General features: G+C 23.9%; 4 protein-coding genes across 7 annotated transcripts in view; 2 read left to right on the top strand and 2 right to left on the bottom strand.

The window, feature by feature from the left end:
• On the bottom strand, positions 1 to 21640 carry LOC112593834 (39S ribosomal protein L51, mitochondrial). Of its 2 annotated transcripts, none has more exons than XM_025338424.1 (2): positions 21561 to 21640; positions 1 to 554 (listed from the first exon to the last, which is right to left on the bottom strand). In XM_025338424.1, the coding sequence occupies exon 2, from the start codon at positions 545 to 547 to the stop codon at positions 59 to 61; it is 489 nt and encodes a 162-aa protein (XP_025194209.1). In that variant the 5' UTR covers positions 548 to 554; positions 21561 to 21640; the 3' UTR covers positions 1 to 58. The 2 variants fall into 2 exon arrangements, with proteins under 2 accessions (XP_025194209.1, XP_025194208.1); XM_025338423.1 differs by lacking the exon at positions 21561 to 21640 and adding an exon at positions 668 to 772.
• LOC112593832 (jouberin-like) lies at positions 2248 to 10124 on the top strand. 2 transcript variants are annotated; one of them, XM_025338419.1, is made up of 15 exons: positions 2248 to 2288; positions 2346 to 2444; positions 4553 to 4641; positions 5805 to 5875; positions 5966 to 6176; positions 6347 to 6444; positions 6511 to 6721; positions 6787 to 7054; positions 7143 to 7337; positions 7412 to 7619; positions 8703 to 8815; positions 8872 to 9104; positions 9356 to 9515; positions 9587 to 9843; positions 9905 to 10112. In XM_025338419.1, the coding sequence occupies exons 2-15, from the start codon at positions 2358 to 2360 to the stop codon at positions 10110 to 10112; spliced, it is 2409 nt and encodes an 802-aa protein (XP_025194204.1). In that variant the 5' UTR covers positions 2248 to 2288; positions 2346 to 2357. The 2 variants fall into 2 exon arrangements, with proteins under 2 accessions (XP_025194204.1, XP_025194205.1); XM_025338420.1 differs by lacking the exon at positions 2248 to 2288 and having other exon boundaries at positions 2358 to 2444; positions 9905 to 10124.
• Positions 14434 to 21735, top strand: LOC112593833 (serine protease Hayan-like). 2 transcript variants are annotated; one of them, XM_025338421.1, is made up of 7 exons: positions 14434 to 14634; positions 19447 to 20427; positions 20490 to 20650; positions 20710 to 20816; positions 20977 to 21239; positions 21326 to 21492; positions 21568 to 21735. In XM_025338421.1, exons 1-7 carry the CDS (start codon positions 14562 to 14564, stop codon positions 21733 to 21735), a joined length of 1920 nt encoding a protein of 639 aa, XP_025194206.1. In that variant the 5' UTR covers positions 14434 to 14561. The 2 variants fall into 2 exon arrangements, with proteins under 2 accessions (XP_025194206.1, XP_025194207.1); XM_025338422.1 differs by lacking the exon at positions 21568 to 21735 and having other exon boundaries at positions 21312 to 21399.
• LOC112593670 (palmitoyltransferase ZDHHC16) overlaps positions 21642 to 23934 on the bottom strand; it is a 5014-nt gene continuing 2721 nt past the window's right edge. Inside the window, exons 8-9 of the mRNA XM_025338175.1 lie at positions 22814 to 22932; positions 21642 to 21731 (exon numbers count right to left, since the gene is read on the bottom strand). Of these exons, the coding sequence (XP_025193960.1) occupies positions 22815 to 22932 (118 nt within the window). The 3' untranslated portion in view covers positions 21642 to 21731; position 22814. The remainder of the gene's footprint in view (positions 21732 to 22813; positions 22933 to 23934) is intronic.

Genomic DNA, 23934 nt, shown 5'->3' on the forward strand with positions numbered 1-23934 from the left:
AGTTAAATATAAATAATTTTAAATACTAATATTTTATATTGTTTAACAAATTAAATAATTATTTTTCCATTCCAGTTCTAGTTTTTCTATTCAAGAAAGTATACAAATATTTGATTCGTTTTTGCATTAGGCTCCATTTTGTAGGTCTAGCCAATGGATACACACCGTGTTGTAACATTTTTCTTTTCCTTAATAATATTTGAAACTCATTGCCTTTTACGCCTCTCAACCACGATGGTACATTGTATAGTACTCTGACAGGATGCACAGATTCATCTCCTAAAATATCAATGTAGTCGTTTTGTCCAAAAAGAGCTCTGCGTTCATTCCAAACATCTTTGGGTCTATATATGGGCATTGGTAATTTATTTTTTTCATCGGCTGATCGTGGCAATAACCCAGATTGGAGAATTTTATCATCATTATAACCATATCGTCGAATTAATGGTCGAGCACCTTGTTGGTCTTTCCAATATCGATGACGAACTGGTTGTATATTAATTTTTGAAAATGAAAATTTCAGCGTATTTACTAATGTTTGCATCATTACTTATCTGGAATCAAAAGATAAATAAACTAAATAAAGTATATATTTAAAAATAATGATATTAGGAAAGTTTTCATGTCTTAAATGTTTAAATTAACTTAGAAATATTTAAACTCTTACATTGTGAATTCCTATTTTGTTGAAGGAAGAATAAACTTAAATATTTATTTATCTTGGAAGTTAGAAATTTAAAAACATATAGTTTAATATTTTGGAAAACACGTTCTAAACTTTTAAAATGTATTTATTTATTGTATTCATTATCTGTTTTTATAATATAGAATTGTAAAATGTGATAAATTGATAAGAGATTATTGGTTACTATTAGATATGTATATCTTCTAAAACCATGGTATATAACACGGTCTGGTGGTATATTAACGTAATAATTTATGACCTATGTCTTGTCATTACTTCATTATTAGTTTAAAAAAATTAAAAGTAAAAATCTGGTCCTCAAAATGATCAATATTTGGAAAAATGGCGAATACTATAATACATTTTAAGTATTTAACTAAATAAGATCAAATCAAGGGGTATTTTCAAATTCAAATCGGTTTAACTTATTAGTAGAGTTCGGAAGTTGATGACCTTAAAAACATTAAAAAATTGTTAATATTTGTTTTAAATTAGTAAAAATATTTTTTTTTTTAAATGTATAAATCTATAAAATTCTTAATAAGTTAGCTTACAAATTACTCAAAATTATTACATTTTACTAACTATTATTAAAGCATATTTTATATTGTCAAAAGTAAATGAACGACAATTATTAGCTAATAAATATTTATATTTCCAAAAACTTCTCTCTACATTCACTGAAGTGATAGAAAAAAATCTGAAATTCTAATTAAAAATACAAGAAATTAAACTAAAAAAGAAAATATAACAAAAAATGACTTAAAAATTAAAAAAGCCAAAAAATGCAAAATAAAAATTAGTTATTTAGATTCACATGTTGATGTAACACATTTGTGGTCAGAGTATCGTTTCCAAAAAAAAAAAATACATCAACTTCCAAATCCTACTTATTAGTATTTAAGAGGAAATATCAGTAATACTATAACCTGTAATGCTATTTCATTTGTAATACCATAAAAAATGAATATGAAAAATTATTTACCATGAATTATAAATTGTTATAAATAAGATAAATCCAAATTAATGTAACTAAAATTATAGGTACTCAATAAATTATAGTTAACACTGTTAATTTATTAGTAATTACTATATATCAAAATCACCTAAGCTTTAATTAATATTTAATTATAGTCTTATTCAATTATTTTAAAAATCATTACTAATTTAGTTTATTACGTATTATTCCATATCAATCCTTATTTATTACAGCCTACAGGCTAGATATAATTAATTATATATACCATATATTTAAAAATTATTTACTAAAACTAGCCAAAATAGTCAGATTATCCAATTATTTATAGCATTATAGCTAAGAAAAAAATTACTTCTTAGTAATAAAATATGTCTTTATTTCATAAAATATTTAATAAAGGTAGCTTAAAAATATATTTTAAAAAAGTTTTAATATTTAAAATGTATATATTACCATGAAAATATAAACAATCAATTGTTGCTATGGTGATATATCAAGTATGACTACAGTTTACACATTACACAATCACAACAATAAGCCAACTATTATTAAATGTATTAAAATGGTTTTAATGTAGACAGTTATTGTTAATATTAATAAAGTTATATTAAAATAGCAAAAAAGGTATGAATGATTAAATTTTAAAAAGTATTGTAAATTAAATATATTTCTTCAACATAGGTATTATAAGCAATGGACAAAGATCCAATGATTGAACTTACTGAATTCCATAATAATTTATATGGTCCTATATCAGATTCTAGAGAAAATTTAATTGAAGTAAGTTATATTAAATTTTTTTTTAAGAAATAAGATAAATAAGTATAATTTCTATTATCTATTACAATATTATTATGATATATAGATATATACTCATTATGGTGACTTGAAAATCTCTTTTTCATAGGATAGTATTTATTTTTTTATGCATTGTCCTAATGCCTTTATTAATAATGTGTAGTAGGTACATGAAATTGTACAAATTTTTGAAAATATTAAGGGCTAATAAATTTTAATAATTTTTTTTAAGTTGATTATTCATAAATAGTTAATAGTTTCAGTAGCATACGCAGGATTTTAGTTCAGTAAGAGTTTTCACTATGGATTGATTAGATACCTGTGAAGGCTCTGCCCCCTCTCAATTTATAGCTAAACTAGTAAATATAACCAACATTTTATAGCACAAAATAATTATTTTCTTCTCTTAGAATAAAAAATATCTGATATTAACATATAATGTAATACATACCTACTATACTATAAACAAAATAAAATAACTAAACAGTATTCATACAATTATAAAAGTAATAATTTTATAAATTATATTAATTTATATTTTTATATTAAATTTATAATAAATAATTATTCAAAAGTCCATAGTTCATAGACAATAGACATATGATTTAACATATAAAAAAATTTTGGGAGGAGGAAGAAATTTTGGAGGAGGTTAAAACCCTAGAACCCTCCCCTGCGTACACCACTGAATGGTCTAAATGATTTGACATAATGCATATTAATACAAGATATGTATTTTGTTAGTTTGGTATGAACCACAGTTAAATATAATGTAATGGCTGCATCAATCTACATAATACAATTAAGTAATAGCATAAAACATTGCTAATAGCTATTAAAAATTAATATTAGATGGCTATATAGTCAATTTATTATCAACGTTACAATTACATTATAGAATATAACAAGTCACAAATTAACAGATAAGCAATTGTAGTTTTAAATTTTTGTGTAATATTTTTAAATTGTAAAATTTGAAATTTTATTAAAATTAAATACACAGGAAACATATTTATAAATGTTTTTATTTAAAATTTTATTTTTTTAATAATCATACATTAAAATATTTCTCATATCTTCAAAGTATTAAGTTTAAAAGTATTTTAATCACAAAAACATATACCTAATAAGTTGATATAGTAATAAAACTATAACTTCAAATAACTAGTTTTTTAGTTGATAATAGATACAAAAAAATAAAGTAATAAGATAAAAAAATCAATTTATAAAGTTTATCTATAGGTAAAATATAATATATATTGGCCAATTATCTCAAGGACCAAGGTACCTAGAGATTTTTTGAATTTTTATAAATAAATTTAATAAAATATATACATTTATACATACTATTATTATAATAATATAATATATTAATTATTAGATTTAATTTCTGATATATTTTGGGATCAAATAATACATAGTTTATTTTATTATTATTTTTACCTAAGAATATTTTCAATGTATATTTTTATACTAAAGACAATAAAGTTTAAGTTTTTAATAAAAAAAAAAAAAGGTTTATGAATTTTACGATAAAATAGCTTAGTTTAAGGAGTTTTCCATAAACTTCAAATATTAATTTAGTTTTTTTTTTCTTAATGACCTGAGGCTAACTACCATTTGATCACTCATGTGCCAACAGCTTTTAATTAACATTTTTTTTTAATAGTATAAATAATATTTTTAAGAAAATGTAATGCACTAAATTCATTTCCCAATATCCATCTACCCACGTTCCACACATTTTAATTTTGAGGCAATTACCTCAAAAAATTTTACTTAAGCACCATAGGTGTAATTAGGGGGACTTAGCCTCCAGTTCAGAGAATATACTTCCTCCCTCAAATGCAGACAAAGCCCTCCATGAGTTGGTACATGTCTACTCTTAAGAGAGCTATAGCCCTCCCCCCAAAAAAAATTTGACAACTCTACGCCTACCTATGTTAAGCACGCTACTGAAGTAGGATATTAAATAAGTTATAAATATGTAATATTTTAATAGTCAAATATTAAAATAACATACTTATAATGATTAATTTTGTGTGAATACAATTTTTTTGCTCTTAAAATTAAAATTATTTATTTTTCAGAAACCACCAGAAATTAAACCAAGAAAAAAGAAATTATTAAGCAAAAATGATATTCAGTCTATGGGATCTAGTTCCAGTAGTAGTGAGAGGTTCCCATTTTTTTAATAAATCATATAAATTAAACAAACATGTATTATGCAAATAAATAGAATTATAACCCATTTGGCATTGGCCATTATAATTTAAATTTATACAGTGTGTAAACGGTAATCGAGAACATTCAATATCTTTGCGTAGAGACCTGATATTTGAATTCTGTTTTTTTGATAGTTGTTATGACATAAAAATACACATTTTTATGGTCTTTGAATTTTTTTTACTTAAATAGTCACGCGCATGCGCATGTCAACTTTTTTTTTTTAATGGCAACCCCCTGCTTTAACCACTAATTATTTTTCGCCTATTTTTTTAATGAATTTTGGTAGTTGAATCAACTTTCTAAGTCCAAAATTGACCAAGTTACAGCAATTCAAAAAAAAATGCTCTCGATTTTCAGCTTTTTAATTGTAACTCTGAAATTAATTATTATAGGATTGTTAAAGATTGACATTTTTATAACTATTTATTACGGTGATATTAATACGTTATTTTAACTTCAATTACTGAATAATTTTCTCTTTAGTTTGTGTAATAAATCATAACTTATTATTTCAGAAAAAACGTAAATTAGTATGTTGTTTATTTCTTTACATTTAATGGATCTATTAGAACGTATTAATAATTAATAACAAATTCAATTCTTATTTAAGTTACCTATTTATTTAGTTAATAAAAATCTTGAAAAAAGTTGACATGCGCGTGACTATTTAAGTAAAAAAAATTCAAAGACCATAAAAATGTGTATTTTTATGTCATAACAACTACCAAAATAACAGAATTCAAATATCAGGTATCTACGCAAAGATATTGAATGTTCTCGATTACCGTTTACACACTGTATACTTAGAATTGGATTAATAGCTAATACCATAATATAACAAAAACAATAAATAAATACTTATTATAAACAGTTTTTCAAAACAATTGAAATCAAAATCTAACACAAATTAACTTTAATATATTAAATATCTCTTTTCTTTGATTAATGCAGTGTTTTATGTATTTATAATTAATTTAACTTGAAATTATGACAAACAACTTTATTGTTTTAAACCATTGATTTATTTGATAATATTTTATAATTAATGATAAATTGGTTTTACAATATGTTTATTATTTAATTACAAAAGATAAAATGGGTAATTTTATACAGGAATGGGTCGGAATTGTCATCATTTAGTCAAAATTCATCACCATTGTCACAAGGTTGGCAAAAAAATAAAAGTAAAATTTGTTTTATTATTATTTTATATTAATGAAGTGTAAAATAAAATTTCAATTTAATTTAATTATCAAACAATTTTGAAATAATAGGTAATAGTGATGTACCTATGCAAATACCTGTACCTCGTCCACGTTCAATATCAAGTACTAATGGATCTAGTATAAGAAGTTTATCTGCTAATAGTCCAATATCACACAAGAGTAGTTTAAAAGACAGTCGATCAATAACTCCAGAAAGTGTTTCCATTGAATTAAGTGACAGTGAAATCACAGATAATTCAAGCAGAATAGTGCCATTAAAGTACTATGAATTCAATCAATAAATATTTTTAACTTTGCTATTTATAAATGATATTTAGTTCTAAACAATTTATTTAATGATTCATTATATTGGTTATAATTAAATAATAAACATCGCATAGTTTGATGTTTTTAATAGTATAATTTCTAAAATAATATACATTTTATTAGAGTTAAAAAAAAAGAAAATAAAGAAAAAAATGGTATGGAGTCGTCAGCTGCATTAAATAATGTTGCTTGTTTAAATAATTTTAATGAAGAAACAAAAAGTAAGTAATTTTACAACAATTTTACAATGAATTTAATAATAATGAATTTTTAAAATTAATACTTAGATGAAAATGAAAATGTTAAATTAGAAATTTATATTCATCAAACAGATGTATTAAAAGTTGATACAAGAATAAGACATCCAAGTGTTATAATTTATATTATCGATACAACTACGTGGGAATATCTAAAAATAAGCGATACAAATGAAATAAATCAAGAAAAAACTTACATTAATCCAATTTTAACAAAAGAATTTGATTTCAAATATCACAAGTAATATTTAATTATTAATATTTTAATTTAAATGCATTAAAAATAAACTTAAAATGTATGTCTAGAACAATAATACCAAACTGGGATGAAAAAGTGGTTTATACTGAACAATTTAAACATATTATAACAGCAAATACAGTAATATTATTTGAGATTGTAGATTTTACTGGAAGTATTCGACCTCTAGTATCAATGAATAATTGGCATAGAATAGCTTGGGCATTTATAAGACCAATTGGATCAAATGGAATTACAAATACAGGAAAACAAATAAGACTACAATTATACAAACCTGGCCCAAAACCGAAGTCTTTTCACAAAAACTATCCAATGGTAGGTATCCATAATGTATAAGTATAGTATAATTTGTAAGTTAACTAGATAAATATGTCAGTATATATATATATATATATATATTTAGGTAATGCATTGGTTTAAAAAAGGAATTCTAAAAAAATATCCTAGCACACTTTATATTAGTTTGAATAAAGTAAAGAACTTAAGGGTAACTGATGTGGTATCAGAGAAAAATCAACAAGAATTAACTTCTATTAAATCTAGTTCACAAAATGATCTTAATTCTGACTTTATCAGTACAAGTCAAGAAATGTTTCAAGTATAAATTAATTAAAATTTTAGACTCCATCTGTCAATAAATAAATAAATAAATAATTTTAATTGTTTTAATAGGAATACAATATTAAATGGAAACGTTTTCCTGGTCAAAAATGTAAAATACCAAATTCTGAAATAGTGAAACTTCAACCAAACTTAGAAGGATGCATGTATTTAAAATATAGTTATGATGGTTTAAAGCTAGCAGTTGCTACAGGAAAAAATATAAATATCTATTCAGTACCCGGATATAAATTGCTTAAACAGTTAATTGGTCATCAAGGTATGTTATAATAGAACCTTATATGGGTAATTCAACTTAATGTTTATAAATAACATAATATACTTGTCAGGTCAAAATGTTCTTTTAATACTTTTTAAATCATATTATTATAAGTTTTATTAACTTTGGTGAATTTACTACAACTCTAGGCCTTTAAATAGTATTATTTCCACGTAAAAATTGAAATATCCGTGTACATTATAAATTATAGAATTATAGGTGAATACAAAAAAAATGTATACTAGTTTTTAGTAATAATGGATTAAATTTCTATATAATATGTATGACGTGTTTTTTGAAATTGGTTTTAGATTCATCAAATTATAAATATATATAGGTACCTATATAATTATATAAATATTACGATGTTTTTGTTATTAAAATTCAAATTAATTTAAAACAAGAATATTTTTTATGAATAACCTCATGTTACAACTTACAAATTAAATATATAATTTAATAGGGTTGACGGTATGACGGTATCAGAACCGGTATTGATATTTGATATTTAAAATCAACTACTATGGTTATTATAATACCGTTAAACGTTATACCGATGACTAAACGTCAAACGATATTTGATCAATCATAGAAATAAACTGAAAATAATATCAACTCTATCAATTATAATGTTAATCTTAAAATAAAATACTAGGTTCGTAAAATCTAAAATTTTAAATAATTTTAGTAAAAAATCATAGTTTTTATCAAAAAAGGTAAAAAAATATTGTAATTGTAAAATTCATTTCATTTTGAATCTTAAATTATAATAAGTATCTACCATCTACCAATTTAATGAGTTAAAAAAAAAAAATTATTTAGGTATTTTAAAAATAACTAATAGTTACTAATGTTAATGCTTCTAATTGCCTAATTATTGATAATCATAGAAAAAAGTAAAATAGATAATATTTACCTATGTCATTAAAGTTTTACACATTATAGAACAAATTAATAATTCCTTGAATTTCCTAGGATACTAGTATATAATCAGATTCACAATAAAAGAATCACACTACATTATATATTTATATTTTTTTTTTTATCTGTACGATTTACAATAATTTTTTTATGTTTTGATAGGTTTGGTATATACATTAAGATGGAGCTATGACAATAATAATTTATTAACAACTTCTTCCGATTATACTGCTTGTGTTTGGACACTAAAAAATTACAACCAAACAGAATTTCAAGTATGGATAATTAAATAGATATTATTAAGTACTAAGTGTTAGATAAATAATTTTAGATTCTTCCGCATCCATCGTATGTATATTGTGCTGAATATAATAAAGCGGTTATAATAACTGGATGTTACGATAGTATATTGCGATTATGGACTTTCACCCATAATAAATGGACATTGTGCCAAGAAATGGAATTCCACAAAGGTTTCATATCAAGTATTACTCTATTGGAAACTACAGTACTTTCGGCCGATAGTCATGGGTTAATTATTGAATGGACGCTCGAAAATAGTAGGTAGGTCATAAACTTATATAAACATTTAAATTTATTTTAAGTATTAATAAATTAGATTAATGTAAAATGCGTTTAGATCATATAATTATGTATGACGTACAGTGGGGTTGGAGGTGCAACCTTCACGAAATGTTTTCAAAACAATTGTGTAGATTAATTTGATATTTTTTATTTTTACCAACAATTAACACCTGCCCGATAATTAAAAAAATATATAAACACCTATATATGATATTTATACGTAATTTTAGACTTGAATTAAAAAGAATTATATCAGTACCCGAAATAAGACAAGTCATAATAAGTAATATAGTTTTACATCCAGCCGGAAAACGGCTTCTAATTCAAACCAGAGATAGTATTTTACGAATGATGGATTTACATACAACAGCAATCATACAGTGGTTTAGGGTAAATATTTACAGTTTATACTTAACTTGGTTCATATTGATCTCGAGAAATACAATTGGTAACTTTAATAGGGCGGTGTAAACAATAAAGTACAAACAGGATGTGTATTAAGTCCTTGTGGTAATCTTGTGTTTGGCTGTGGCGAAGACGGATTAGTTAATGTTTGGGAAGCAAATACTGCTAAGCAACTAGCATTTTATACGAATCGCCAAGATTTAACAACAGCCACTAGTAGTGCAGTAGATTACCATCCACATGATCATATGATAGTATTTGGAATATATACTTCAAATAAAAATTCGCCCATTTATGTTGCTCAGTATAAAAAGTAAGTTATTGGCTGTTTATACATAATTATGAAAAAATCTAAATTTATAAGTACATTACAGAGAAAATGAAACAGACATAGGTTTGAGGTTTTTAATTCCAATAGAACATAAACAAAAAGTTTTTGAACACATTAATCACCAGACAGCAGAATATGAATGTTTAAATAAATTTAAAGTAAAAGAACATGATAATCGACGCATGATGCCATTAGTCAATATAATAAAGAAAATGGACAATGTTTTAAATTCATTTAAGATAAAAGAATAACACAATGTACTTATTAATAATACCAATAAATGTACTTATTTGGCAGTAACGCCAAATTAATAAAATTATGATGGCCAAAATATTTATTTTTGTAACTGATTATAATATTTTTTATGTTGTATTTTTATTGAAAAATTTAATATTAATAAAAAATTATTTACAAATAGCGTTTTATTAATAAATATACATTTTTACCTATTTTAAACTAGATCAAAATAAATCCGCGAAATAACAGAATGGTTGTAGAATGATTAGAATGTACACATGATCTAAAGACAAATTGTTAACATGTTAGTACATTTTAGATTTTAAGTGAAGCGATAAACTTAGTATGTGATGGATAATGGTTATTAACAGAGTTAGGATATTTTAACTGTGTATATATATTTATATACATTATGCATGACCTATGGTTTTAGAAAATAGCTTAACATTTATCTAAATACTAATTAAATAATATTATGTATAGTAAAGTCTTTGATTATAAATAATAAAATAAGGTAAATATAACAATGTAAGTAAAATTTCTAAATTCTCACAAATAATATTTTAAAGAATAACTAACATAAATATTTTTCGATTAAATATCAAAATATAAACTTTAAAAATTCATAAAACTATTGTGCTTATATAATTTTGGTTTCACTATGAAATACTTATGAGGAGCCTTGTATACAATTTTTAAACCTTAGCTATAAAAATTTAATATTTTATTAATTACAATACATAACTATTATGTTAAAATTTCAATTTTAAACTCATAAAAAAAACAATGCCAATATATTTTTGAATTTCTGTAAAAGCAATTAATGAAGAAACTTGTAATACATTTTCAAGCTTTTTGTATTTTTATCAAAACTAAAAAATATCTAGAAAATGTCATCGAATTTATAGAAAATAATAATTGAAGTAATGATAGAATGTTTTAAGTTTCTACGGTTAATACTTGTATCTTTGAAGTACAACAAAAGACCAAAAATAATTTGTGAAAAAATGTTATTTTTCGTTAGAATAACCTATATTGGAAAAATATGAATTTCAGTTGCTTATAAACAATAATTATAATGATATATTTCACTTAATTTTTAATTTCTATAAAATAAGCTTGTGATGAATATTGTATCAAAATTTCAAAATTTAGGTAGTAAGATGATAAAATTAAAAATTATATGAACATTTTATAAATTTTATAGACATACAAAATAGTCTGTAACTTTTTAAGAATTCCGTGTAAATTTTAATTTTGAATACTTAAAACATGTTGACTCGTTTTATTATTGTATTTTAATCTCTGATTTTTCAAATTTTGTTTTTGAACTTATAGGTATCAACTAATTGTTTAATACTTTGCCTAATTTTAAAATATATTCCAGTCATAAACTGTCTATATCACTCGTGATCATTAAAATTCATATATTTATCTAAATTTATCAATAATAACATCATTAGGTTCTTCTTTAATGATTATTATTCGAACGTCATTTTAATCGATAAAAATTAGCATAAAAAACATAAAAACTTTAAATTTTAGTTAATTGAACCCTGTGTGTTACTATAACCGGTGTAATTGAGGTGAATTAATTCCTCAAAATCAAATTTAAATGATTTAATAATATCTGAAAACCGATAGATATAAAAAAAATACTTAAAATTTCATAATAATTCATAAAATTCTAGTATGATTGTTGAAAAATTCAATAATTTTAATCGAAACTTTGACTCGATGCCATTTAGTCAATTTTTATTTTAGATCTATGGTAAAAAGAACCAAATCGACTTAAAAAAATTCGGTCTATCCAAATTTGGTATTTAAAACACCTGATGCCATTTAAAAAAATGCAAGTTGTATATTGCGTATGCGCACACGGAAAGATCTAAAAATGTAAAAATCATCAAGAAATGTGTATTTATGTATTCCTTATCTCCTCCCGAAAACCACATATTAATCCGATGTCACTGGACAGACTTATTTAGTGTTACCTTTAAAAGGAACCACGCTGTATAATGCAAAAATATATACTGACCTTTTAAATATCAAAATATATTAAATGTATGAGTTAATTTAGAATAATAAAGTTATGTGTATAAAAGGTTATAAAACAAAAATAAGCAAAAAAAAAAATTGTAAAAGTAAAAAAAAAACTATAAAAGAGGCATAACAAGTAATATCAACAATCATAATTATCATTATAATATTTTATAATAGGTAAAATAAACTAAGAGTCGAATTTATAGCTTGATATAGCTTCATACTAGAATGATAGAGAAATAAACACCAATAAAATTCAAATACATTGATGAACAATAGGCCAATATTATAGTCAGGGCCGTCTTTAACCTTTTTGAGGCCCTAGGTAATCTACATGGGCCTCTACAACTTGGACAGAATACTATATTTTATTAAAACAGGTAAATAGGGAGATGGTAGATAAGAAAAAGTCTAGATTAATTTAACTATAAATGATTTTTATTTTTTCATTTCACATTAAATTTAAATACTTAGTATAATATTAACTTTAAAATAATCCGGAAATTTTGAAAATTCTATTTTTATTGAAGAAGCGCCTTTCTAGGTTTAAGATTGGCAAAATCGTTAATAATTACTTCTTTGAAGTCTATGTTTTTAAGCATATCACATTATATTGACATCAATGACAAACTGTTAAATCTTTCTTGTAGCATTGTACTTCTTAATTCATTTTTAATTCTTTTCAATTTGGAAAAAGAGCGTTTTCCACTACAGTTAGTTACCATTAAACTTAAAAATATTCTTAATGCAAAATTTCTACATTTGAAAATGTGTCTTCAATTTAATTTTTTTTCAAAAGATGATATATTCCTAGTATATTTTCAGTTTCTTCATTTGGGTAGATTACTCGTCTCAAGCTTTCAAGCCTATATATTTACCTGACGCAACCATATTATGCTTATTGTAAACTATTTTTATAGATTGTAAATATCCTATTAAATGTTAAAAATAAAAAAAGATAATAAATATCGATTGGTTGGTGATCTGGCAGGAATTAGAGGACCCCAACAATCGCGGGACCCTGGGCACGTGCCAAAAGTGCCCAATAGAAAAGAAATGCCTGATTATAGTGCTATAGCATTGCTAATAAATGCCGTAATAATATAAAATGATGTCGGGTGGTTATTTTTAAACATCTGTACTTCTATAGCAGTAATATAAAAATTGTTCTTAAAATGTCATTACTACTATAGCAGTGATATTTTAAACGCAATCATTTGAAAGAGGAAGTTTTACTGACCTTATAGATTCCCAAAGACCCGCGGACACTAGAAAATATTAATAAATATAATATCTTTCTTTATTTATAGTTTGCAAATATCTATAAATGACAAATTAAGGTCGAGTTTGGTGAACTTTTATTTTTTGTAGTGTCCATTAAAGTGTTAGGCCGTTTTTGAGTTGAAATATAGTAAAAAGAATTTACGTGTACCGAAAAAGTTAAAAGTTACATCTTTCATCATCAATATATGAACTCGGAACTTAAGAGCGGCTATTTTGACATAAAATGTTAGCAAATGTAGTTTTGACAGAGGTCTGTATACGCTCAGAATCGTTTTATTACTATGATGATTCATCATTATTTCTATAAATTTAATAACAAATGAGTCAAACAACTTCTTAATTTACCTGTCTTATTATTCCTATTATATAGGTTACACAATATTTGGTATTTTTATTCTGAATTGTATGTCATACTCTGAGATAGAGTTAGTTTTTAAATTTTTTATGAAAATTCAAAATGTACGTTTCAGCGATCTCTATAGAGATCTGGCGCCAACGTTTTAAATCTGCAGAGGTGCGTAAACATGTTTTTCAAGTAGAATAAATTGCATTATACTTGCTGTGCTCTCTTATGTTTGTAAGTAGTATTACAATTTATAAAAATATGATATTTACATTATTCAAGACAATATTTTTCTTTTTTCAATTTTATCAAATAATACTACTTATTAAATTTTAAATTTCGGAAAATTAACATAAATGCTAAATAGCCAATAGGTAGATACATAATTTTGTATTTAAATCTACAAATCTAAACGGATATAGTGTATATTATGACTTGTAATGATTATTATTCAAGGTTTTTCCAAAAATACGATAATTCATTTCCTATAACAGGCCTTAATAAACACGCTATCCTCGTTTATGAACAAATGGTGGGGCATCAAGTATAATTGAATATCTACACATAAAATGTATGATTTAGTTTAGGGAGGGGGGGAACCAGAATGGATTTCTGTTCATTTTGTTTATTCGCTATCAATTTATTGCAAATGGTCGTTACTCGTTAGTTACGTTATGTAAGTCAGCAGACTAGTAGTGTTGAGTGCTGTATATTAAATATTATATTACACACAAATAAATAAATATAATTTATATATGTTATCATTGTTCTTACGAGTAACGAAAGTAATAAAATGCGTTATATACATATCTGGAAAGCAATCGGTGCTTTGATTTTTGTGAATTATTGTCAGGCACTTGAGCAAGGTACGTCGTGTGAAGAATATTTTTTAATTTCTAAGACATTTATCAAGTTCAATTTCAATGATATCTATGTATTATCATCATATTATATTATACTGTTGAATATGGGCACATATTAGTTTTTATTATACATGCACCTACATAGATGCTACATGTTTATACAGAATAACAGAGGTGATACGAAAAGTATTATAGTTTATTATTATTTTGCGATTATAGGTATTTGATTGTACACACTACATCGATACTCATCCTACTTAAAGTATAATTTGTGATAAAACATTCAAGTTACCATGAATAGATTAGTTAATAAATTTAAACCACGATTATAACTGATTACTTAATACTTAATTGAATAAAAATATTAAATCGCGGTCAGAAAATTCAATAAACCACCCACCCCCAAAATATTTACTGCACTAAAAATTGTACATCTCTTCAAGCAGTCAAAAATCAAACCTTGACTGTGTATAAAAATATAGGTAATACATATATAAGATGCTTATAGTGTATAAATAAATTTCTCAATTTTTAGTTTTTTAATTAATAGTATCAATAATCAATTATACATTCAAAGATGGTTATTTCCAAGTACCGGGGACGTAAATATACTTATCATATAGTAGGGTTTCGACCAATTGTGGAAAATTTAAAATGGAATTACTGAGTCTCTAAATTTACATTCCCGGTTTGATTTAAATCATTTTTACATGCTACATATCAATCCTATATGCGTAATGCATATACATGCAATTATGTGAATATTAATTATAATTATAATCTTGCTAAATATTTTGTTTTAAATTTAGATGATGTTAATATTGTAATTTGGACTATGGTCTGTAATCATGTAAAATTTAAAAATAAACAATTAAAATACCTATATGTACAATAATTAGGTATAGTAAAAATATGTATGAAAATGTTTAGTATTTATCATGTTATAATTTGGTAAGAACAGTCTGTAGTAACTGGGGGAAAAAAATTGTAATTAATAAAATCAAATCAGTTTCACAATTTCCTGTAACATGTTTATTATTTAGGATACAATAATAATTGCAAATGTTTGATAGTTGCATACACACAGGAAATAAGCTTATATACTATCTATTTGTGAGTGAGGGTTTAATGATTCGTCTACTGAAACAATAAATTATTTTACAGACTGACAGACGTTAATCAATAAATATTTTAACTTAAAATAAAAATAACTTTTAAAACATTTAAAGCTTTTTGCATCGATTACATTTGTTTTAAGCTAATAAAATACAGGACCTATCAGTTCTATCTAGTTAGTCTAATTGTTTAAAATCTGAAGTAAATAACTAAGATACAGAGACATTGTCTTGTTTCATTCGCATCGATACATAACTATATGATATAAGCTTATTATTATTTTTAAAACAATAATTATCATATTCAAAAATTTATTTTTATCAGATTTTAGAACCTAAAACAGGTTAAGAATTTGGTCTAATTATAAGCTGGTGGTTACTTTAAGTGTTCCTCAAAAGTATTTGAAAAATAACTTATAAAATAAAAATATGCGTTCAAATTATACGTAAATAAAATAGTAACACTGGAAATGTTTCAGAACACATTTTAATTTTTACTATCCCAATAACTGATAAAGATTAAAAATGAAATTTAATTTTTATGAATAACCAAAAAAATTAAATATTTTGTAAAAAAATAATTAATTAAACATTAACTGGAGAGGTAGGTTCGTATTTTAACGTTAATTTATCTTCATTATTAAGTGTTAATTTAAGATACGTGTACAGCTGTGTATTTAAACAGTTAAGTGTCATCATAATATAATATAACAACATAATAACTTTTATGTCTACATATACAAACGGATATACTTATGCATGCATACGCGGCCATTAACAGCATTCCAATAGTTATAATTATTCTAGTTTATAAAACAACAAGTCCATTTATATGCTTATTGCGTTTTATATATAAATATAAATAATGGATTTCATATTTTTTTTCCTAAAAACGATTATAATATGCATTTATTAAATTACGTATATAATATACACACTTAACATTTGGCTTTAATTTTTATCATACTTCATAGTAAATATAAGTCCGTCAGATTTTGTGTTAACTTTACCTAAAGATTAATTGGATGTCACACTGATAGACCACACTTGTTAAAGCGATTTACCTTTGTGTCCCAGATAACACCAGACTTCAGGAATCCTTAAACTTGCTAATGAGTCGGTCTAATTTCACAAAATATACCTCCCCTCATGATAACAATAATGTTCTTAGCTAATATTAATCAATAACTATTCATGTTAAGGCTACCCTATTCTATCATGTAAATAATGTTCACATATAATTTGTAAAATTAAATTTGTGAATTCTATGATATTTGTTATATATTAATGTTTAAAAAAAAGCAAATAACGTTACTTTATGTAATTAAAATTAGTAAAGGATTATGTATTTTATACAAGCCATAAATTAAGGTAGAATTTTATCTTATTAAATTTTATGAAAGTAAAAAATGTGTTTTTTACTCAAATTTCTAATATCATGTGAAATTTTAATTGAGCCCAGGGGTACCGCCATGAGGTTGTGCTGAGTAGTAAATTTCGTGAACATATCTTTATATGAGTATTTGTTACCAAATTTGTTTGAGTATTATTACTACATTTTTTTTATTAGAAATATTACAATTTACAGTTTGTATCTATAAGCAAACTTGATAGTGGTAAGGAATTAAAAGGCATGAGATGGAAGACGCCCCAATACTTTAAAGTAACGGTTCCAAACTTTTTTTCGTTTTGTAGGTACTCCTCGTTAACATTTTTAAACTTTTTCACTTAACTACTTTTAAAATATTTAAATAAAAAATAATAAAACATTTTATGTTACATTCTATATTCCATATTTATTAAATAAATTGACGGTTAAGGTTTAATTTGTGACACAAATTTTCATGTTTAATAACATATATAGAATATTTTCGAAATAAATTGTTTTAAATAAACAAATTCAACATTTTCCACCATTAGTCAATTTTTTTTCATGTACCCCTTGAAATCATCCTGCGTACCCCAGATTGGGAACCGCTGCTCTATAATACTACTACCTAGAATAGAATTATAAAAGGATAACATTGAATTGAGTCCTGCTAATATTTTTGGGTTATCGGAGTTGAGTTTGACCAATATTTTTAGGTTATTGAAGTTGAGTCCCTTTTTTTTATTGTAACAATAAGTATAAAGAGTCAATTAATTAAAAAATATTGAAAATAATAATAAATAAAAGTACTTTTTATCAATAGAATAATTTTTTATCGACCTTTATAGAAAAATACTAAAAAAAATTAAAATTTGTCATGCCTATGAATATTTCAAAAAGAGTTAAAATTTGTTGGAAATATTATCATAATATAGGTATTGAAAATAATAATTTGGAAATTTCAAGTACATACTTATTTTATTATTTTTGAAAATATAACAAAATATTAAAAATTCGTCACTGACTATATAAGTACCTAGTTATGACATTTTATCTTTACGGACGTAATTCAAAGATATTAATATAATAAGCATTATAAGCTAGACTCAATTAAAATACATAAAAGTAACCAAGGACTCAATTCAATATCACCGTTTTAAAAGAATACCATCTGGGTTACTTCTCAGTAAACACTTATTATCTTTTAGACTTCGATTATCTCCGAGGTATTGTGTCTAGGATCTATTTATAAACTTTAGAAGACTGAAAAAAACTTATTCGATTTTTAGATTTTTTGTAGAATATTTATGTATGTATAATAAACAATTTTGTAGTGAAATGCTTAAATGGCTCCTCACATAGATTTCTATTTCTGTTTAGGATTTTAAATTAAAAAACCAAACTTACCAAACTTAATTAGTTAAAATGAACTTATTAAATTATTTTTATACATGTATAATTGTATGAAACATATTTGAAATGAAAAACATCATAGGTACTTAATTTTATTTTTTTGAGAAAATATTTTAAAATATTTATGATAATTTATAACTATTAATAATGCTTATCTTTCATCGGGAAATAGCATGGGGACCTGAATAAGAGGGTAAATCAAAGGATTTGCATTTGCCTCCTCTCTGGAGCTTAAATATAGTTTTGAAAATTTTAACTTTTTTTATTGTTTAAATAAAAATTTCATTAATATTTTAATTTCTATATAGATTTATTCTTTTAAACACACTTTTTGCCTTTATTTTGTAGTTAGCAAATTATAAATTATATTTTGAATGCACATTTTGGTGTTAAATTTTATTATGCCCTTCCCTGATTCATTTACTGTGAGTAATATTTATAAGTTAACTAAATTGATCATATTAAATAACAAAAGTAGATTTTTAAATAAAAAAAATAATAATGTTAAAACATTTTTTTTTTGTCAATAATATTAAAAAATTTTAGGAAAAAAACCAATTAATTTATAGAAAAATGTTTGTTTTAAAAAAATCATTTTTATATATTTTTATATATTATACCTACTTAGGTTTATTAGAATTTTCATATATATTTAAAAACATTTAAAAACTAAAATATTCATGTAACATATTTTTATAATATAAGTATAACTATACATAACTATTAATAATTAATAATTTTATAAGAATATAATAATTCATAAATTTTGGAAACATTATTAATTATTTTTCTTATTTACATTATGCATATGATAAAGATAATTTATTTTTATGTTGTATCCTTTTAATTTGAATTGAAAATTTAATATATTATACATGATATACTAATATAGTGATCTGTATAATTTATTATTCACAGAAATTGGTGATGAGTGTACAAACAAAAATGGTATTGTCGGATTTTGTCAATATAGAAGTAAATGTTTCAGAGATGCTGATTTAGGAGCTATATGTAATTCTGAACAAACTATTATATGTTGTGCTAAAAATGTTTTGAAAAACAAACATTTTGTTTCAAGTAATGATCAAAAAGAAGATCGGTCAATACAACCTCCATTAAACTTTAATCCTGACTTCTTTCATGCACCTATATTACAGCAAAATCCAATTACAAATATAAATTTTTTTGACTATCAAAAACAAAAAAATCCCAATTTCATAGGCAATGTTTTACATCAAAGTTTAAATACTATGGAGTTTATTGAAGACAGACCTTATCAAAACTATGAACAAGATGTAGTTATAAGACCTAATAAAAATAGAACTACATCTATTAGACCAACAATTGAACATGGGTTTTATAGCAGTAATAATAAACCAAATTCAAACAATGAAAATATATTTGGCCATGACCAAACCACTAACATACCTCAAAATTATTATAATTATCCTAATTATGAAACACAGAGACCTGCAAGTCAAAATAATAATTTCAATCGACCATACTATGAAACATACTTACAAAATCAAAATAATAATAAATATCAAAGTTCTGTATCTCAAAGACCGAATTATAATCAATATGATAATCAACCATACCAAGGAGCATACCAATCAAATCAAAATAGTAGACCAAATTATTATACAACCACTAAAAAACCAGAGAATATTTATAGCTTAGGAAATAATGAAAATAATTCACCACTTCCAAACAGTCAAATTAATCATAGTGGTTATGAAGAAAATAAGAGGCCTAAACAAAATCCTAATTATCATAAAACTAGTAGCAGTATATTGTTTCCTGACGATGAACTTGACACAAAATTTACAACAACCACCAAAAAATATTATGAATATCAAGATAGCTCAAATGCAAATAGAAAACGCATCAGTGAAAAAAGTAAAACTAAAATTAGGCTAACAAACAGAATGATAAGCATTAAATATTAATTTTTATCATAGAATGTGAAGAATATTCCAAAACACTGAGAACAACTGTTTCTGTATTACCTCTTGCGATTGACACAGCATCGAAACCAGTATCAATAGAAAAATGTGATTCAAAAGGTGTTGGATTAATTGTCGGTGGAGCTAAGTCTGAATTAGGAGAATTTCCACACATGGTATAATGTGGATAATAGAATACAAGTTTAATATTTATTTATGATTATATCATTTGTAGGTGGCAGTAGGTTTCCGCACAAGCTTTGGAAATCCATGGAATTGTGGTGGTACTTTAATAAGTGACCAATTTGTGTTAACAGCTGCTCATTGTACGCATAGCACACTGTAAGTTAATAACTTCTTTAATTTAAAACTATCAAATAGCAATGAAATAATCAATACAAACCATTAACAATATTGAATTTATAGAGTTACACAACTTTACTTTTTCTATTATATGAGTTTTTTTCAAAACATATGTTAACTAATAAATAATGTTTAACAGAGGTACTCCAGTACGAGTAAGATTAGGAGATCTGAATTTACAAAATGATAACGATGGAGCTCATCCAGTAGAATTTTTGGTGAATGAAATCATTATACATCCTAATTACAATAAAACATCTAAATATAATGATATTGCATTATTACGTTTGGATAACACAGTTAAGTTTAATGACCACATTCGACCAGCTTGTCTTAACAACAATGAAAATATCAATTATTCTCATAAAGTTACTGCCACTGGATGGGGAAGCATTGAATATGGTAATTTAAGACATTCATTATTTAATATGTGTATTATCAATTTTTAATTTTAAAAATAATGTAAAATAATAGTTAATTTAATATAGGCGATCGTTCAAGTGATGATTTATTAAAAGTAGATTTAGACTTAATAGATAATCGGCAGTGTAACAAATTATATGAAGCAGAAAGCAAAACAAGAACCTTAAGTAGAGGTATTATAGATTCTATGTTGTGTGCTGGAGATTTAGCAGGAGGACATGATACTTGTTTGGTTTGTTAAATTATCATAAACAAATAGAACTTAAATTTAAAATATATTTTTAATGAATAATTACTTACTATTTAGGGTGATTCTGGTGGACCACTTGTAATAAGATCAGAAAAAAATGCATGTGTTTTCAATTTAATTGGGATAACATCATTTGGAAAATTTTGTGCAACAGAAAATTCACCTGGTGTATACACTAAAGTTTCAGCATTTTTACCATGGATAGAACAAATTGTTTGGCCCTAAAAATAAGATAACTTGTGTATTATGATATAATATTCATATTTAATAATAACTAATTTTTTTATGTTTATTTAAGATTTTTGTAAATAATTAAAGCTATATCATTTTATTTTATATTTTTAATGTTATTCATATGTATTTGGAAATATCAATAAGATCCATTATCTTCTTGAAGAATAAAAAAAAGAATATATATTGTCTTCCAATTGCAATGTTTCAAGAATATGTAAACATTCAATGTGTTTTCTTTAAATTTCACTAAATATTATTTAAGATGTTCTAAAAACTACATACAAAACTACTTATTATTACAAATATCAAAAAAGTTTAATTTGTGAGACATAACAAATGTATATTACTTTATTTATTATTAATATCTAAGTTATTAATTTAAATTAAAATTTGTATAGACCCTTCAGAAAAACAAATACCCTTCTAAGTAGAAGACAAAGGTTAACATACCATCTTTAGTTGCCTCAATTTTTCTTATCCAAAATAAATTAATACCATAGTGTAAATGGAAATATAAATACCTAATATAAGTTAATTTAAAACTAAAAAAAAAATGTTTAATTATTGATTAAAAAGATAAAAGTTTTTATTCAAAATAAGAGATTTCCATTAAAAAACACAAATTGTAATGTTTAAATTACAAATGTCATAATATAGATAATTATGAAAAAAAAAATCCATTTTACAAAATTTGATACATATACATCATAGTTTAATAAAATATCTATGTACAATAAATTTTACTATAGTCTTAAGTCTTAACATGTGGACAATTTTTCTTTTAAAGCACTTGATATTGAAAATATATTATAACAACTTTACAAGACTAAACTTGGTTAAAAAATATAGTTTGAATGTGCATCTTAGTTTATTATTGATTTTAATTTATAATACAACATTTCTTTGCACAAACACAGAATGATGATGAAAACAAGATAAAGTATCCACTCTTAGAAAATCCTATTAATACTATTTTATAAATTATTCATTTTATATTGCTAACTATAATATTACCTCATGATACATAATCAAACATGTAATTATTTTCATAAATATATTGAACACTTACTTTACATATTTAATTGTTTATGATAATAAAACACTTCATATATATCATTTTTAGTTGGCCATATGAATCCATTTCCTATTGGTTTATGAGTTGAAGGAAATACAATATGTCTCCAATTTCTAAAAAAATAACCATATCATTTGTTTTAATTTGTAATTTATATGGACAAATAATTTATTTCAACAGTTTTAAAATACAAAAGTAATTAATAAGGACTTCCTAAAACCTTATCTTATAGTTTATTATTATTAGCACCCAGAGTAATATGCATTACCATGTTTGTACCACAGAGTATTACCCTATGGTTTGTACATAGATGGGGATAAAATGTGTATGGTTTATATCGCGCTGAATTCAAATATCAAATTCGTCTTGCATATTTTGCATATTTAGAGAATTATTGCATTAGTTCATAAATTTATATAACAAACATATTTAATATTTATTAAATGATAAATCAATTTTACTGTAGAAAAAAAGCTGTTTTGTTAACATAATTTTTCAGAAGAATTTTGTTAAAATATTGTTATAAAAATTGTCTTAAAAGCTATTTTAGTTTTAAATATTTTAATGACAATTCTAAAAATTAAGATTGATAATATTTAAAATATTTATTCATAACATGTGATTTTAGTTCTATTATTTTTAAAGTTTATTGTTGAGTTTTCAGAAAATTTTAGATTTATAATAAATTATTACTATTCTTAGTATAAAAATGGTGTTTTATTTTTTTATACATATTTTATGAAGTATAACATAATGCATATAATTGCATATTTAGCCACTTTTTGAATACATATTTACATCATATTTGACAGTTTTTAATTGCATATAATCCCGGGCTTTAATTATTATACTTTAAGAAAATTTATATACTTCATTATCTATGTTTGTAGTTTTGTACATAAGTTTTAGGAAATATTTTAGTTTTTAAATTATAATATTATACCTATATACAGCTCACTCGCTTAAAAATTAAAATATCTCACAAAACCAATGTTCAAATACAATAATGATCTTACTTTCAAGTTATATTATAGATCAATACATTAAACCTAACAATACAAAATTGATTCTGCTATATAAAAATATGCCATTTTGTATGTTTTAGTATATGAGGA

The sequence above is a fragment of the Melanaphis sacchari genome, unplaced genomic scaffold, assembly GCF_002803265.2.
Source record: "Melanaphis sacchari strain LSU unplaced genomic scaffold, SCAv2.0 Contig20_pilon_pilon, whole genome shotgun sequence".
In the NCBI taxonomy this organism is placed as follows: Eukaryota; Metazoa; Arthropoda; class Insecta; order Hemiptera; family Aphididae; genus Melanaphis; species Melanaphis sacchari.

Excerpts from the sequence above, each read along its gene's own strand:
- LOC112593832 (XM_025338419.1), top strand. The coding sequence starts at position 2,358 with ATGGACAAAGATCCAATGATTGAACTTACTGAATTCCATAATAATTTA. Across the intron at positions 6,445-6,510 it reads TTTTAATGAAGAAACAAAAA|ATGAAAATGAAAATGTTAAA; the intron begins GTAAGTAATTTT and ends ATTAATACTTAG. Across the intron at positions 9,516-9,586 it reads CAATCATACAGTGGTTTAGG|GGCGGTGTAAACAATAAAGT; the intron begins GTAAATATTTAC and ends TAACTTTAATAG.
- LOC112593833 (XM_025338421.1), top strand. The coding sequence starts at position 14,562 with ATGCGTTATATACATATCTGGAAAGCAATCGGTGCTTTGATTTTTGTG. Across the intron at positions 20,428-20,489 it reads AAAACGCATCAGTGAAAAAA|AATGTGAAGAATATTCCAAA; the intron begins GTAAAACTAAAA and ends TTTTTATCATAG. Across the intron at positions 20,817-20,976 it reads CATTGTACGCATAGCACACT|AGGTACTCCAGTACGAGTAA; the intron begins GTAAGTTAATAA and ends AATGTTTAACAG.
- LOC112593834 (XM_025338424.1), bottom strand. The coding sequence starts at position 547 with ATGATGCAAACATTAGTAAATACGCTGAAATTTTCATTTTCAAAAATT.